This window comes from Ochotona princeps, chromosome X (genome assembly GCF_030435755.1).
Source record: "Ochotona princeps isolate mOchPri1 chromosome X, mOchPri1.hap1, whole genome shotgun sequence".
NCBI lineage: Eukaryota > Metazoa > Chordata > Mammalia > Lagomorpha > Ochotonidae > Ochotona > Ochotona princeps.
The window spans coordinates 27,127,485-27,145,490 of record NC_080865.1 but is presented as its reverse complement, the minus strand read 5'-3'; the positions used below and the strand labels follow the sequence as shown (position 1 = coordinate 27,145,490).

Below are 18,006 nucleotides of genomic sequence, written 5' to 3'. Positions count from 1 at the left end.
TGTGTTTGTAATTGTTATTACTGTTTTAATAATGGACATTTATTGTATTCAGTTTCTTCGCAAGGTGAAGATAACTCTTTGTAAATGTCCTAGAATAAAATAGTAGCTTTCTGTTCACCTTTTGCAAGTGAAAAAGGTGGATCGTTCCACTGCTGACATTTGTGTACACAGCTCTTTTCTGGTTGTAAGCAGTCTGCATACAGGTAAACGGGGCTGCTCATTTTACTCTTGGGAAGTGTAATTGTAAAAGAGTCTTATTTGGGATGGGGGTGGAAGAATAGGTGGGAGGGAATGTTTTCTTGACAGAATTTATATGCATTTGTTTGAAATGAGTATTAAACCTCTGAAGTAATTGATGTGAAAAGGTGTCTGTGCTTTGGGGGCTACTGGGAAAAGGAGTGGGTGTCACTGGCTCCAAGAAGAGGGGTCATCTTTTGATCCCTCTTCTGTGATGTTCTGGCTTTTTGCTCTAATTCCCATCAGTTTATAAAGTGCTAGTTGTGTCTTTTGGCCCCTTACTCTGCTGCATAGTTACGGGTAGCCTGTAGTTTCTGACTTAGTTGGCACTGTCGCACTCTGCTATAATGTTCTGACAGTTCTGCCTTCCTTCAGTTTTTTTGTGACATGATGTGGCTTTTTCCCTTCCCAGGCTTTTATGATAAGTTCGTGTTGCTTCTGGACTTCAACAGTCTATATCCTTCTATTATTCAGGAATTTAACATCTGTTTTACGACAGTGCAAAGAGTTGCTTCAGAGGCACAGAAAGTTACTGAGGTTTGTATTCTGTGGGACAAGGGGAGGCTCTTGAAATTGAGGTTAAAAGTTTTGTTTGGATCTCTTAACTGGTTTTTTTTTTAAAATAAAATACATTTTTTTAAAGATTTATTTTTATTTTTATTACAAAGTCAGATATACTGAGAGGAGGAGAGATAGAGAGGAAGTAGAGCTGCCGGGATTAGAACCAGCGGCCATATGGGATCAAGGCGAGGACCTTAGCCACTAGGCCACACTGCCGAGCCCCAAATAAAATACATTTTTTAAATAGCAAGCTTATACATTAAGCAAGGAGAGACAAATGAGCCATATAAAATGCCCACTAAAAATGTAAATGGCAGAAAGAAGTACAAAACCAAGGGAGCAATAAATGTGAGAAAATAAAAAAAGCACAGTGAATATCAGCTCAGGTACATCGGTAAAACCTAAGTTCTTAGCTGTTGTTGAAGCTGTAGCTGGTAGAGGGAAGGGCAAGAATGCTGGAGGCCTTCTGTGTTACCTGGTAGCTGATGGGTAATTAGAATGTTGAGGAGTACCTGAGGGCTCTCCGGATGGACTTTGTCATGAGGCAGGTGGGAAACGTGACCCAGAGAACAGCAACTGCCTGTTCAAGGACACGGAGATGAAACCAGTACAAATGGTAGAACCTCTGGCTTTTTGTTGTTAGCCAAGACCAAGGCAAACTTGCTCCCTCACAGAAGCAAAAGAACAAGTTTTGTAAGAAATGAAAGATGGCAAAAAGATGGAGAGTCTTGCTTGTGGTGTGGTTGCTGTTTGCCATTGCAGGTAGGTGGGGGAAAGTTCCTGGTCTGGAACTGCGTGAGTGTTTGCTTCAATGTGACACTGAAGTCTCAGTGCTGTCCTGCTGTCATGACACGGCTGGCCTGTAGACAGTTACCTTGGTGTGGAGGTGGAAAACACTGATTTGAAAACTCATCATTCCAAACAGCTAGCCCAATTTTGATATGCAAATGTATCATGCCTTATAATTTGCATTAAGATATTAAGGCACATTTTTAAAATAAAGAAATGAATACATTTAAAGATTTCCTTTGGAATGCAAATCAAATTGGAATAAAAATCCTACACACTTGTTAAAAAATATTACTAGAGGAAGGAAGAGAACCAAAGGGGTTAGCATTCTGATTTTTCTTTTTAAATGATAGGTTAATTATGTCCTTTCTTAGTGGTCAAAAAAGGAGAGGGTTGGATAGAAAGACTCAGGCTGGTTCTGTGTCTTTTTTTAAACAACTTTATTGAGGTATAATTCACATGCCACACAATCCACCTAATTAAAGTGTGAAGTTCAATGGCATTTAGTGTGTTCACAGAGTTTGCAACATCATCACAATCAATTTTAGGACATTTTTATTATTCCTCAAAGAAACCTTTTAGCTGTCATCCCCCCTCAACTCCACCCCTTCATCCTTCCCAGCTTTAGGAGACCAGTAATCTTTCTGCCTGTACAGATGTGTATAGTCCGGACATTTCATATAAATCGAGGCATACAATGTATGGCCTTTGATATCTTATTTCACTGAAGGGTACTGTTTTTAGGATTCATCTGTGTTGTAACATGTGCTAATCCTTCATTCCTTTGTATTACTCAGTAATTACGTATATTAATTACCTGTTTAAATGCTGATTTTCAATTTTTTCTCTATGGCCTCTATCTTTTTGCCCTCTAGCCCCTGAGTTTACATGTCTCTTTGTTCCAGCCACATGTTGGGGAACTGTTTTTTGGTCCTGATTCTGCCTTTCCAGAGGGGAGAATCTGATAGGATAACCTAGGTCAGTGAGTGCCCTGATCCTCTTCCTTGTGACGACAAAAGAGAGTTCACAGAGTACCTGTCTGTTGCTAAGTGTGAAACTTTCTGTGGGACCAGATCCAAGAAGGTGTCTGGCAGGCAGTCCTAAAATAGCAACTGTTCAGTTTGTGTTCTGTGGACTCTATTGTGCTGCTGTGTTAGCCTTTGGTAATTATCATTGGGAAGCACTCCCCCTCTGCTCCCCATTGTGTTTACTTGAGTTCTCCAGATTTCCATTTGGCATATGCAAAATAATTTTAAAGTTTGAAGGGTCCTCAGACTTCGTAAAAATACTTGGCCGGTGGCACTTTACAAATTCTATAGCATTTTTTGGTGCATTTTTCAAGACACTTTCTGTCACATGGGTGTTAGTGATGGAGCTGGGAGTGGGTTGTCAGTTCCTTCACTGCAGATATTTTCACATTATTTTTTTTTTTAAAAAATCTGACTTTCATAGTTGCTATAAATAACTTGGAATGTGTACCAAGATCTTTTTAATAGGTTTGCTGTCATCATGTACATTATTGAAAAGCAATGGTAGGTTCCTGTTCTATTGTAAGATTGCTTATTTGACAATATTGATTAAGTGTTTACATATTTTGTAAAGGATGGGTTATTGGATGGCATTGACTTGACATACTTTAAGCCAAGAGGCTTATTTTTAGTTCTGATCCATTGAAAGGGCAGATATGTCTGACTTCTTTGCAACTTGTTGATAGAAGCTATTAGGGGTTTGAGAAAACTGGTCTAATGCTTGTCATGCCTTTTCTTGTTAAAAATTTTAATATACTAAAACTAGTTGTTGCTTTTCTTAAATTTGCTTTTTTGCTGGTTGTAGGGCAATATATAGGTAAAATGTAATACATAAATGCAAAAGAATGAATGTGTGGTTTTCAAAATGTAGTCTGTTTAAATGTGCTACAAACTATTAAGCTTTCTGATTTAGTATTTAGCTTTTTAGTCTTAAATGTTTAATAATTGCTATCATTCTTGTATTAAAAATCTGGTTTGGTGCATTATTTAAAACAGGAATTTGTTGCTGGGAATGTTTTATTAATCCTACAGTTCTGAATTGGTGTTTTTTAATGTATTTTTAAAATATTTATTTGAAAGATAGAGGGGTGGGGAAAGAAAGGGAGTTTTCATCTGCGGGTTCACTCCTCAAGTGACAGTGGCTGGGCTAGCCCAAAGCCAGGGCCTAGAACGTCATTCGAGTCTCCCACCCGACTGGCTGGGGCACAAGTACGTGGATCACTGTCCGCCAGTTTCCCAGATGCATCTTAGCAGGAAGCTGGATTGGAAGCAGAGCAGCTGAGCCTCAAACTGGAGCTTTGATAGGGGCACCAGTGTCACAGGCAGCAGGTTAACTTGCTGGCCTGTGTTTGTATTTTGTAGAAACAGCATCCCCAAACCTGTTGCTCCAGAATATTGGTGAGGTTAGGATAGTTTATGCAATTCATTCTTTTAAATGTGAATTTGTAACCAGGGATGGGAGATAGTGGAAGTGATAGGCTGATAGAATTGGGAGAAAAGTGAGCCCATGTTGAGTTGTTGTACATTCTTCTCTACGTACCTCTGAGATGCTTTGGGTGTAGTTCCACATCACTGTGACACAGTGGAAGTTGTAATAAAGCAAGTCATGCAAGTTTTTTGTTTCTCATTATATATGAAAGTTATGCTTATGTTATACTGTAGTCTATGAAGTATATACAGTAGTGTTATGCCTAAAAAGCCAGCACACATACCTTACTTTAAAATATTTTGGGGAGGAGATTTAGCCTGGTGCTTAAGATACTAGTATTCCATGTGTAAGTACCTGGGCCTGACTCCCAGCTCCAGCTCCTGACAGACCCTTGGAGGTAGTGGTTCATGTATTTTGGTTTCTGTGTTTTATCTGAGATGTCCGAACGAAATGCCTGCTGGCCTGCTTTGTTGCCAGCCCTTGTGGGTACTTGGAGAGTGAACCAGTAGATAGAAATCTTCCATCTCTTTTTCCTATCCCTCCCACTCCCCCAAAGAGCTAACAACCATCTGATGGAAAAGTGACATCAGTAGCAATAGACTTGTTTGATGTGGGATTACTAGAGACCTTGTATTTGGGGGAAAGAAACACAATGAAGTGAAATGAGGTACAACTAAACTACCCTTGTATGGCTGACTGACTTATAGCAAAGTAACTTTTTAAGATGTTTCATGAGTTAGCTCCTCAAAAAATATTATTCCAAGAATGCATTTTACAAGAGTTTGATTTGTTTGAAATGTTTCTTATGTTTGTCAGGATGGAGAACAAGAACAGATCCCTGAATTGCCAGATCCAAACTTAGAAATGGGCATTTTGCCCAGAGAGATCCGGAAACTGGTAGAGCGGAGAAGACACGTCAAACAGTTAATGAAACAGCCAGATTTAAATCCAGACCTTGTTCTTCAGGTATTTCTTTGTACAAGGAGACATCCAATTGACAGTCTCATTTTAATGAATTTGAATATTTAGGAGTGGTATGAGCAGGCTGCTGTAGACAAATACATATATTACCCTGAAGGTAATGTTCAAAAACATTAGAATGCCTCTGAGTGGAATGCTCCTCCATCTACAAAGTCAGGATCAGAGCAAGATCTTTCTGCCCCTCAGGGCTTTGGTGTCTCTACTTGATTGTAAGAGGTTAGGGATTGTGGATCTGGGACAATGGGCTTATGCTAAGAGCTTTTTTTCTTAAATGATATTTAAGGTTTCTCTTTCACATTGGTGGTTAGAAAGATACCTAATGTAATGCTTAAGCATCTGTAAATATTGTTTGTCTTTTGTTCTTGTGTGGCCTGCAGTATGACATTCGACAGAAGGCTTTGAAGCTCACGGCGAACAGCATGTATGGTTGCCTGGGATTTTCCTACAGCAGATTTTATGCCAAACCACTGGCTGCCTTGGTGACATACAAAGGAAGGGAGGTAAATGGCTTAATAACATTTATGCCGCTATATGTAAGAATGTTTATATATGTTACAGTGCAGGACAGTCATATTTGTAGCTAGCTATCTTTGGACAGGATTGAGAGAAATAGGTACTTAAGGATTCATTCATTCATGAATTCAGCCTGTGTGTGTATGCCTTTTCTGTTATGTGCCAAGCTTTGTTTTGGGCACTGGGGATAATGTTGTGTAAGACATAATACTTCCCAGCCACCATGAGGCTTACTTTCTCCTGATAGTGATGGAAGTGGGGAAGGAAGACACAGATTAGAAATGCATGCAGGGGAGAAGGTAGTTTGGAAAAATAGCCTGTAAGTAAATGAATGAACAAACAGGATAAATCACTAAGCAGATATGGTACATGTAAATGTCCTGCAGATTATTAAAAAGGGCTGGGCTAGAGAATGTTTACATGACTAGTTTAGATTGGTTAGTGGACTTCCTTGAGGAGGTTACATGGCTGAAACTTAAGTGATGTAAAGGGAATTCTCCACTCTAGCTTGTGGAATAAAGACAAGGTAGAAGCAGAGGCATAGCTAGTAGATAAGAGAAAACTTCGTAGGAGGGGTAAAGAATTGTGTCTTAGATGTACTGTCTTTGAGACGAGTCATACATGTGCATAATATGTCTGTAAAAACCTAGAATTTCAAGAATGTGTCAGGACTAGAGTAATAGATTGGGTTACTGGCTTTCTATGAAAGTTACTGGCTTTCATGAAACAATAGTGAAAAAAAGTAAAAAAAAAAAGAAGATGCAAAAGCTTTAATTATAAAGATCACTATCGGGCACTATGTCTTTTCTAGTAGAAAAAGTAGCTGTGGAGTTGGTAGCATTTTGTAATTGCTACTGGTTTTCATTTCCTAGATATATATGTGATTTTTAAAAAGACAAACCGCAAAGTTATTTATGTAATGTTTTTGAATGTACGTACATGTTTATCTTTTAAAATGTAAGCAAATTTGGCAATAATTTCATGCACTGAAAAATTAGTCAAAAGTGCTTAAAATGTTATCAATGCAGGTATATTATGCATATTTACATGCTCATATATTCTCTTATGTTTCAGTCTAACAAATATACATATCACAGTGTGTTTTATAAAAACAGAAAATAAAGCTACTGGCTTTAGAAACATGTCCTCCTCACTGCCGCCCCCCCCAAAAGCAGAAGGGCCAGATACCCCCCCACACTCACATATATTTTAAGTGTTGTCACCTTATGAAAACTGTACAGTTTGCTTTAGTACAGTTTGCTTTAAGTTTTTTCCTTAATAAGGCAGGATAGTAAGAGAAAGAACAAATGAAAGAGAAATTTTCCATTTGCTGGTTCACTCCACCAGTGCCGGCAGTAGCTGGGCTGGACCAGAGTAAAGCTAGGGTCCCCCAATAGGGGATGTTGGCATTTCAGCTGACGGCTTTACCCTGTGTACTCCAGTGCCCACACCATGAACTTTCCTTACTTTGTAGAAGGACATTTGTGTTAAATTCCATTTACCTTCATTAAGCTGTTGTTGCTTGCCAGTGATTTAAGGCTCCTTGATGTTAAAGCACATAGTAATTATTGGCAGAATGCTTGGTTTGGGGAGCTGGACTGAGAATACTCTAGAATGGGGATTGGTTAGCTATGACATGTGGACCAAGCCCAACTTGCCATATGTTTTTGTAAGTAAGGTTTTATTAGAACAGAGCCAAGTTCTTTAATGTATGTATCATCTGGGACTCCTTGTGTGTGACAAGCAGCAAAGTCAGAATAGAGGCTTGCATGACCCATGCAGCCTAGAATACTTGCTGTTTGGTCTGTTTCAGGAAAAAAAAAAAAAAAGCTTGCTCAGCACTGCTCCCAGGTTGAGCCCAGCTGTGTCCATTAGGCTGTTCCGGTATAGCAGTGTTCTCTACCTGCTCTCTGAAGTACAGTCTCCTCTCCCCGCAAATGGCTGAGTGAGGATGTGATGTTTGTTCAGTGCCAGCGAGCCAGAGAACTGGTGGCTTAGATTTGATGAATGAAAATGGGATTAATGTCAACGGTCATGGGCGCCTAGTGACCACGGTACTAGTGCGGGTCATCAGCACGCTTCAAGTCACTTTTCTGGCTGTTTCAAAGACTTGGAAAGACAAAGTTTGTTAACACCAATGATGTGTTAGAAGCTTTTTTGTGCATCATTTCATTAAAGTCATGTGAGAACCCTTTGATAGAGGTGATTCTGTTCCCATTTTGCACATGAGGATGCTTGGCCTCCGAGCTGTGAGTATAACATGAAGCTGTTTCAATTTCAGTCCATGTCTTTTTGCTTTTAAGTTTTTCACTTTTTTAAAAAATTTGAGTTAGATTTACAGAAATAAGGAGAGACAGAGAGGGAGAAAGAGAGAAAGATTTTCCATCCACTATTTCACACGGCCGGAGCTGAGCCTATCTGAAGCCAGGAGATTCTTCCAGCTCTCCCACGTGGGTGCAGGGGCCCAAGGCCTTGAGCCATCCTCTGCTACTTTCTCAGGCTGTTAAAGAGTGGAATCAGAAGTGGAGCTGCTGGGATTCAAACTGGCACCTGTATAGAAAACTGGCGCCACAGGCGGAGGCTTAATGGGTTATGCCGTGATGCTGGCCCCAAGTCTTTTGCTTTCTTCAGGTTCTCTCCTCAATCTCCAAATGTCTTTTCATGGTTATCTTTCTGCTTTATATTCTACCTCTTACTCCTTCGAGGTCAGCTTCTCCTACTAATCTAAAGACACACACTGTTTATGTGATAGAGGGGCTAGTTGAAATGAGAGAAGGATGTTTTTCAGTTTCTTAGGCTAAGTTTGCGTCAGAATTATTTAAATTTTATTTCTGTATATGTATCCAGTGGCTTCTGATAGAATACCATCTTATTTTTGTATTAGGGAAAGCACTCACTATGCCCCAACTGGGTGATAATACATGGGTTGACTATTGAGATTGGATCAAGGTTACTCTTAAGTTTCTCACGAGAGGCAATAGTTGACAATTTACTCCCTTGGAGAGTGCCTCTTGCTGTTGGGAAATCCCTGTTGTTACATTTTCTGCGTTGCCTCAGAAATCCACAAGCTTAAAAGGGCACTGTTGATAATGATAAGCCCCAAATTTGTCCAATGATCTCCGCACTCCCTTAATCTATTATATTTTAAGGGCAATATTTTCCTTTAGCTCAATTTTTTAATAAAGGGCTTTAAACTGAGTTTTTATCTTTCGGTTGTATAACGAGGAGAAATCTTTAATATACACACTGTGAAAACCCTCTACTCTCCCCATCAAACAAAAAAGCAAAGAATTTCAGATAAATTAGAAATAATCATGTGATTTAAGTTCTTGGGGTTGTACTTTGTTCTTCTCCCCCTTTGTTCTTTGGTTTCTGTAAATGATGGCGAGACACTAACTGTGGAATGTAGACCTTAGAACTAATAGGTGGTTAATGATGAATGAATATATATTTGTTCCCTGGGACTGTCATGTAGAGATGATCCACAATAAGCCACAGAAATGATATTATTTCTTAAAGCTAAAAATGGTTGTTAAAAGTATTAATGATGATTATCAGCATTGCCGGTTGAAAATCGTCTTGATTTTTAAGCATCTATTGATAAAGAGGTAGAAGGGGTGAAGCATCAAATGAAAGTTTGCTAAGATTTCGGGATATCTTTGTAACTTATTAAACTGGAATTTGTGGTCGTAAGAGAGTGGATAAAATAAAGAAATTTTAAGATCATACAAGTTTGTATACTTTTAAAGTCCTAGGATAAATGAAAGACCAAATGGAAATTGATGAGAGGAAACCTTGCGGTATTTCATTGCAAAGGATGATCAGGTTTAGTGTTGGAGATGGATTAATATGCAGTCTTGGGAGACCTTGAAGTCCCCCTCTTCATTTTTATTTCCAAATCTATTTTGTGTCTAATTGGTTTTGTTGGAATCATGTAGGTTTGGCTCTGCTCACCTAATAATTTCTGTAATCAACTGTATTATGGCTGTGGAAGTACTTGGAGTAATTACTGATTGTACTTTAAAAACAGATTCATAATAGAAGTGCTAATAGTTGTGTCAGATGCATACCTGTAGTGTCTGTTCACAGATATGATCTTTTACATGTAAGCTCTTCTATGATTTTTAGTTGCTTTGTGGTAGAAGATTTGGTTGACAGTTAAGGAGTTGTATGAGATACCTCATGGCATGCAGGTTACTTGGAAATAATATTAAAAAAAAGTTTCTGGCGAAGTGATACAGTAACTGTGTATATAAACATTAAAAAGAGACCGTGTACAAATACCATCTGTACTTTTCTTTGCTCTCAGTGTATATGCACAGGCGCATAAACAAAAAGTTGGTAAGCCTATAGCACTAGATGCTGTATTTTTAAATCATGAAGAAAATGCTATCAGTTGTTGATTTATATGTGGTAATTGAAGAGATTGTTCACTAGATGGCGATAGACACCCTGAGATATTAATCAATTAAGGATTTTATTCTACGATGAAACAGTAGTAGACACTTTATCTGACCAAGATCTGTCCACATTTTCGACTTTTATAAATTTTAGAACTATTAGGGAAGATATAAAGCTGCCCTAAATGTTTGTAATCGTTGAATTTATTTGCTATATAAAATAACGGCATTTTTTTGAATTGTTATGTTTTGTGAGACCAATCATGTAACTTAACATAGCAAGCTAATTCCTTTAAATAGCTAAATTCCTCTCTGGCCAGAGAGCAGCAGTCTGGGTCCCTCGGTCACAGTACCAGAAATGATTTTGCTATATGCTTTTCTTTCTTTGATTCTTTTGGTTCATCTTTTATTTAATTTAAAACTTAACTATATCCATAAGCGTAGTCATTGCATCCTGGAGATAAATATGTATCCTTATGGAATATTTAGTACTTAACATTGTTATTCTGTTAACTGTTACTTCAGGTTGAGAAGATGGGTTTTTGGTTTTGGATGTCTGATTGTGTTTGGGTGTAGAATTGATGTACTTTAATTTTCTCATCCAGTAAGTTGAGATTAATCTTTGTCATTCAGCTTGCCAACTGCTTTCAGTTATGGTTGGAGCTGAACGTCGCTCATTTTAGAAGTGTATTCAAGCATTCGCACGCTCTCTTGTGTACAAGCCTTGCTTAGATTCTCTTAGTGATTCTGTAGCACCTGTCAAGAGCACTTGGGAATGGACCAAGCCCCTCTCTGGGTGTCAGAGATGAAAGAGAAGGAATACATGTGTGCAGTCTTGAATGTGTGAAGGGCATCCTTTCATGTATACCCAGGAATAACCCAAAACTTCACTTTTTCAATTTTTTCTCAAAAATAGCATTTTTTTTTAAAGAATTGAAAGCACTAAAATACACGGACCACCAGAAGCCATTTTCTTTCCGCCCTGTAATTTTTTTTTTCTTCCTTGAAGGTAACTTCTGTCTTAGGGTTGTTTTTGTCTTGCTCATGTTTTTCCTTTTCTTCTGTTGCTTCTACAGTATATATGTATATATTCATGTACTGTGTTACATTTTTTTTAAAGATTTATTTTTATTTGAAATTTGGTTCACTCCCCAAGTGACCACAATGGCCAGAGCTGAACTTACCCAGATCCAGGAGCCAGGAGCTTCTTCTAGCTCTCCTACATAGGTACAGGATACAAGGACCTGGACGACCATCTACTGCTGTCCCAGGTCATAAGCAGAGAGCTGCATGGGAAATGGAGCAGACAGGATATGAACCAGAGCTTATATGGAATGTCAGTGCTTATAGTTGGAGGGTTAGGCTACTAAGCCACTGCACTAGCCCGTCTGTTAAAAATTTTTGCCATTTATGTGTCATGCTATACAAGTCCTGTACTTGGCAGAAGTAAAAACGGAAGGACAACTCTGTATACCACATCTTAAGTCTGGATAGATTTGTAGTTTTGTTCATTAATGTTAACTATTATGTGCTCTTTCCATGAATAAATACAGTATGGTGCAGTTTTTATTCCATTTCCTACTTATAAAAATAAGCTTCCAGTTATGCCTTTAATATTTTTTCTGTTACAAACAGTGCTATAATAGTGTCCACTGTGCAAGACTTTCTCTACTCTTAGAGTAGAATTTGCGCTCCACAAGCATTATGTGCGGTTTTTTTTTTTTTTTTTTTTTTGGTGACAGCAATCATTTATCATAGCAAGCTGAATTCCTGTGGCAAAAAGCTACTTTCATATCTGGAACTAGACTCTGATCTATAGCTTCCACAGATACAGTATCAGAAGCTAATCTTAAAAAGAGTTGGAAATCATTTTGATAAACAGATTTGCTTCTTTGAGTTTTTTGTCTATTTTTTTGTTGAAGGATTTTAAACCCATAGCTATATTGTTATGAATATAATTGTTGTGTAATCCTTGATATTCCACATCCTTGCCAGCACTTGTTACGATCAAAATTTTTACTTCTCACCAGTCTGTGAGTGTGCAGTGGCATCTATTATGATTTTAACTTGCACTTCTTTAATTATTAGTTATAGTGGCTATCTATTTCTTAATTCTTCCATTTTCTTCTTTGAAATGTATATATTGAATATATGTAAAATGTTTTGTTGGATTGTATTTTTCTCAGTATTTCTTCTTAGATGTTTAAAGGCCTATTCTTGGTCATTGGAATTGCAAATATCTTTTAGATTCTATCATGTCCTTTATTCATGATCGTCCATGATGCAGAAGTTCCCAGTTTTATTGCCTTGACATTGTTTACATTATCAAATCTGAAGCCAGAGAAGCATTTTAAAGTGTTTGTTTAAAAGGCAGAGGGTCAGAGACGTGGGATCTAGGGGGAGAAAGATCTTCTGTTAGTTTATTCCCCGAAGTGCCTACACCAAGTAGGCCAAAGTCAGTAGCCAGTAATTCCATCTGGGTCTCCAACATTGGTGTAAGGAACCCAGGCAGCTCATCCATTATCTGTTGATTATCAGATGCATTAGTAGGATGCATGCAGTAGTAGAACCTGGGACTTAAAGCCAACACTTGCATATGTGATGTGGATTTCTGAAGTAGTAGCTTAACACAGCGTCCGCACCCCCAGATAAATTTTTGTTCTCTTTTTCTTGTACTCCAGAGATGTTTGAGGACTGCAGATTCTTTCTGGTTCTTCAGAACTGGCAACACATACTATTCAGCTTTAATTTGCATTCTGTTGATTCAGAATGTTTGATAATTCAAAAGGAGTGAATTGAAAATTCTCCTTGATACAAATGGTTATTTTAGATTTTTTTTTATATATATCCTTATTACTGTAGGAGCAACTTTCCACAGTTAAGTGTCAGCTTGCTGTAGATCACTTACATTGATGAGCTTGTACTTACTAATGGACAACTACATCTGTTTGTCTGCTTCTCTGCATCCTTTCTAAACGGGGGGAGGGGTGATGTTGGATGTTGTTGGTAAATAGGACCGTTGAGAGGGGGACGCTCCAATCTGGAAACACGATTCGGGAGGCCAGTCCAAATGATGGCAACTCAGACTTTGAATAATTTGAGAGAAATGCAATGGCAAAACCCTCAAACATGTGGAATAATTCATGTGTCTTGTTATAGATAAGCAGAATATAATATGCTAATATCTAGTAAACATACACTATTACATGTGTCGCATGCTTATGCTATTGTACCATGCATTTAAGAGATAAATAAGTACGCTGCAGTTAGGTTTGATTAGAATTACTCTGTATGCTTGAAAACACTCAGTGCTTCTTTCGGAGTAGCAAGGCTTTAGACTTGGGACAAATTCAGAAGGACTGAATTCTCCGCTGGTAGTTGGAAACTACACCCTCCAATGTGCTTGGGCGTTGGCATTTGTGTGCCTTTTGGAGTTTTGAACATTGAAAGGCTGAGGAGGACCCAGGCTGTGGTTTTAGAGGCAGTTGGGAGGAGAAAGATGTACCCAAATCTAGCCTGTGTTCTTTGTGAAATGGGCTAGGGTCTTGAGGAAGAAAGCTTCATTAAGGAGATCATTTAGGTGCCCTGTCATTCTGTTTGCGTTGACCGCTGTTGCTGAGTGATTGACTTGTTTTTGTCTGACCTGAACTTTGGGAGAATCTAGAGTCGGCCTGGCCCAGTTGCCAGGATGACTCAAGCCTTTGTTAGAGGAGGAGTGCTGACGCTGACTGCACCCCACCTGCACCCCGCCTGCACACACATCCTGCCACTAGGTGTCAGCGGCAATAAGAGATGCTTTTGGGGTTGCTGCTTGGCCTCCCCCCAGTCTCAAAGTCTGTCAGTGTTACCCTTCCCAGGTCCGGGGCTGCTTTCACTGAGGAAATGCTACTCTTCCTTATAATCTAAATCTGTCTTTTTCACTCATACATTGGAATTTTTTTGTTACTAGAGTCTTGGAAGCATTTGTATAAAGTAGTATCAACATTTTTTTTTCTTTCTATAATAACAAAAACTGAAAGTCCTGCAGCCTCAAATTATTTCTTTGTTCTCCAGTCACTGCTTCTGCTCAGTTGGTCAGGAATCATGGTTTGTATATTTTTGTGTTCTACCTAGTCTGTCCCCGGATTGCAGTTTGTTGTTTCTCTTTAGTCTGGTCTCAAGCTCACTCAGTAGTTTCTGTAGGTACATGTTCTTAAATAATGTCTTGATATTTAGGCTGATTTTGAAAATGGCGAGGGGACACAGAGCAAGTCTGAGAACACTTTGTACAAGGCACTGTTATTTGCAAAGACAGGGCCTTAGATGCTTTGCTTCTGTATTTTGCCCTTGTAATTGCTGAAGTCATTGGGAACGTGACTGGCGATGAGAAGATGAATGCTATCAGACTGATCCTGTATCATTCCCTCTGATCTCAGCTGAAAGAAACATTTTTGTTAATTTGTGCTAAATCACATAAAGTCCTGGACATTGCTTTCTTTCTTCCACTGCCCCAAATAGAGTGATTTTCTTACAATCCAGGTTCATTCTGCTTTCTACAAATGTGGGCATTTTGTATAAACCTGTTTTGGTTTATGTTCCTTTTTCACAAGCTTTGTACTGTATGACAGGTGTTCTGAAGCGCCTTGCTTTGGCATTGAACCAAGATGACAGAAGAATAATGATATAGAAAGTGCCATTCCCTGGCTGTTAAACAACATAAGTGTGAAGTTATTAGCCAGTGTTCACTAGTTATATAGAAATTGGTATAAGGCTTAATTGTCTGGTTGGTCTATAGTCGATCCGTATAGAAAATTTCTTAGATGATACTGCCCTTAAGAAAAGTGGAAATACATAACTATTTTTTTTCTGCCCACATCCTTTTTCACCTTTTTGCACAAGTTGGGAGTAAGAGTGTTGAAAGGAAAGGATCACCAGAAAACCAAAATACTGGGTTTTCATGTGCCATGGGCTTTCCCTTTCCAACTTTGCCTGCGAAATGGATCCATGGGTGACATGGCAGCACTTGGCAGCCTTGCGGATCTCCCACCAGCGGATGAACTCTGGTGTTTGAACCTGATGTCATATAAGGCATTGCTGCCGCGCTGCCTTTCTTTTGCCATATTGGGTGGATTTGTGGCTAATTAGAGGACCCTACATTCTGCAGCCTGTGTTTCAGAACAGTATAGTCTGGCCCGTTGGAGACACATCCGTGTCAAATTTAAAAGCAAAACAAGCTTGTTGAGCTTATTATAGCTCCGGACTGGTTTTCTGAGGAAAGGCTAAAGAAAATCTGTGCCTTTTATTTGTGCTTCATCATTCAGTGGGTATTGTGAGCCTGTGTCAAGTTTCCAGATCATAAATACTGTGTTAAATTGCAGTGAGCAGAGTTTGGTAAGTTGTAGGAGTTTTGGAAGGCGGGAGGCTAGTTTTATGGATGCGTTAAGAAGCTGTTTGATTTGGGGCCAGGGGATTCCTGAGCCCAGTAGTCAGTGTTTTAGAGATCTTGTACCTACTTGGAAATTTAGTGCCGTAGTCGGGTCTACAGCTGTCCTTGTTTCCTTTTTATCATTAGTTGTTGTTGAATTGGCTTGCATCTTTTAAAAATTTGAATGTATCAGCCTCAGTATTTTCCATTTTTCTTTGAAAATTCCCTCCCTCTTCTAAAAAGTAACATGGAATAGAATGTAACAAGAGTATTTGCACTCAAATTTTTAAAAGAACATCAGGGCATGAATAGTTTCCATACATGATTCACAAATTGTAGATTTTTCTTTTCAGGTTTTAGTTTTTGGTTTTACTTTTATTGGTTTCATGGCGTGACTTGAAGCTGCTGGTGATGAGGGTTGTTTTGGTTTGTCCTTTTGCCTTACGGCTGAAAGTGGAATGAGGATAGGCGTGGGGCAAAGGTATTAGGTCGCTGTCCTGATTTGTACTGTCAGAGATTTGCCTATATTTATTTTGGGTTTTTTTTTTACCATTGCTGTCTTAACCACAGACTTCAGATTCAGCCTGTTCCTTCTGTGGGCAAGGAGGAAGAGTTGGTTGGGGCAGTTTGGGGAAAGGAATAAGCTCATGGGCTATTAATAATGTACATTGTTCTTGAGGCCACACGTAGTATATCTGAGCACTGGCCAGCAGGGAAGGGTGCATGTTCTGTTTGTGTTGGATTGCATGGTATGATGCTAGCAACAGCTGCTAATTGATCATAGGGAAAAAAATCTGGATATTTCTTTAATAGTGTCCTGATAGGGTAGAAAAATAGCTTGTTTTAAAAAGTTTGGCATAGAGTAGGTGAACACATTTAATTCGTTTACTCATTCTTGCTTCATACCCAGAAATCCTTCTAGTAATATTTGTTGAACGTGTGCTATGGAGGGAAATGGAGACAAATGACATTGCTCATGACCCATAGGCTTAGAGATAAAAGCCTTAGGCAATGATGCCAGTAAAACTAGACCTACAGCTTGGGAGACCAAACTCGTGATTGCTTGCTGGCTACCATGAGAAAGAATCATCTATGGGCACACAAGTTGTGCAGAAATGCCTAAGTATGAACCAGAGAAAACTCCGGGCTAGTATGCAGGGGGCCACCGCCACACACTTGCTTGCCTTGTGTAGCTCTGACCAAGTTAGTCATCCTGCCTCTGATTTTTCACTTGTCAGGAGGTACCAGGTGACAGTGATGATTGCACAGGGGCTACCGTTAAAAAACACCTTTAGCATAGGTTAGCCCGTCTACTATTGCTTTCACTAAAACAGCTCGGGGGTATTCATGCCGGGTAGCAAGAACATGCCAGAGGTCATGGGCATGGTGCTCGCATTGGGGAAACAATGGCAAAGTAAGCATTCAAGGACCTTGAATGTCCTCACAGTCTTCCCTGGTCGGTGAGAGCCATTAATCAAAATAATCAAATGAACATTCCTTTTTGAAAGCCAATGAGTGCTTGGAAAAGAACATGAATTTCTGAGTGCTGATAGCAAGGGCCCTTGACCTGCCTGAACACCTAATGCTTCTCTCAGCCTGTGGCGCTTGGGCTGTGATCTGCCGAGTGCATGCTGGAGTTCACTTAGGTGAAGCAGTAAGCAGTAAACTTTCCAAGGTAAAGCATAGCATGTGCAGATGCCCCGTGGTGCGTGGATGCATTGTGCGTTCAGGGGAAAGACAGGGCTTCTGCATTTGGGAGTGTGAAAAGCAAGGTGAGAATGGAGAGGTGGCTGTGGTCAGACCACATGACCGTTATAAGCTGTGCTGAGCCAGGGACAGACAGTGGGGCTTATGCAAACATGGGAGGATTGATCCACATCTATGTTTTGAGAAGATCACTGTGGCTGAATGAGTTGGAAAGGTTTAAGTGGATATGGGGAAACTGATTTGTGGGTTGTTATTAAAGAATCCCAGACAGGTGAAGGCAGTAGACTGGCGTGATGACAGGTGACCAGTGGGGCAGAGGAGAGGAAGGAGAAAGATACAGACATTAGGGAGAGTTAAGACGAAAATCGTCAGTGTCATTGGTGATTGGTTGCATGTGGAGTTTAAGATGGCCACGTTCTCAGGTCAGGTCCTAGCCTTCTGACTTGGACACACAGACATGTGGAGTTCCTTTCCCCGAGGTGGAGAACACTGGAGGGGGAGAGGTTAGTGGGAGGGAAAGATGAACAGTTTGACTTTAGATGTGTTACTTTTGAGGTGACAGGGTAAAAATTTGGGAGTAAAAATTTGGATAAAACCGTGGACATGCATGAGATTACCGTGGGAGGGTAGCAAGAGAAGTGTGTAGGGCTCTGCTTTCAGGATCCTTGGGATACGGTGAGTTGGCCTAGGAGGGTAGACTTAAGTGGTAGGTGAGCAGCCAGGGTGAGAAAAGGGGCACATGGAGTCATGGAAACCAGGGCAGAGCATTTTGGGGAGATAGTGAGTGACTGCCAGCAAGTGGCACTCATGATGCTTTTTGGCATTTTCCCAAAGGATTTCAGGGCAGATCGCTGCTCACTGACTTGTGCTGGCAAGTTTGGTGAATCTGCAATGGTTTGAAACTAGAGCTAGCTGCAGTTACTAGATGAGGAGCCTGAGAGATGGAGAAGCTACTAA

At 39.7% G+C, this 18,006-nt stretch overlaps 1 protein-coding gene and 1 non-coding gene across 5 annotated transcripts in view; both read left to right on the top strand.

Annotated features, from left to right (window-relative positions):
- POLA1 (DNA polymerase alpha 1, catalytic subunit) overlaps window positions 1–18,006 on the top strand; it is a 297,480-nt gene that overhangs the window by 50,507 nt on the left and 228,967 nt on the right. For all 4 annotated transcript variants that reach the window (XM_058659192.1, XM_058659191.1, XM_058659190.1 and 1 more), the window contains exons 24-26: window positions 650–774; window positions 4,861–5,010; window positions 5,403–5,525. In XM_058659192.1, the coding sequence (XP_058515175.1) occupies window positions 650–774; window positions 4,861–5,010; window positions 5,403–5,525 (398 nt within the window). The remainder of the gene's footprint in view (window positions 1–649; window positions 775–4,860; window positions 5,011–5,402; window positions 5,526–18,006) is intronic.
- Window positions 33–161, top strand: LOC118760595 (small Cajal body-specific RNA 24). The gene has a single exon (XR_004996872.1). It is a non-coding gene; the product is annotated as a small Cajal body-specific RNA 24 (non-coding RNA).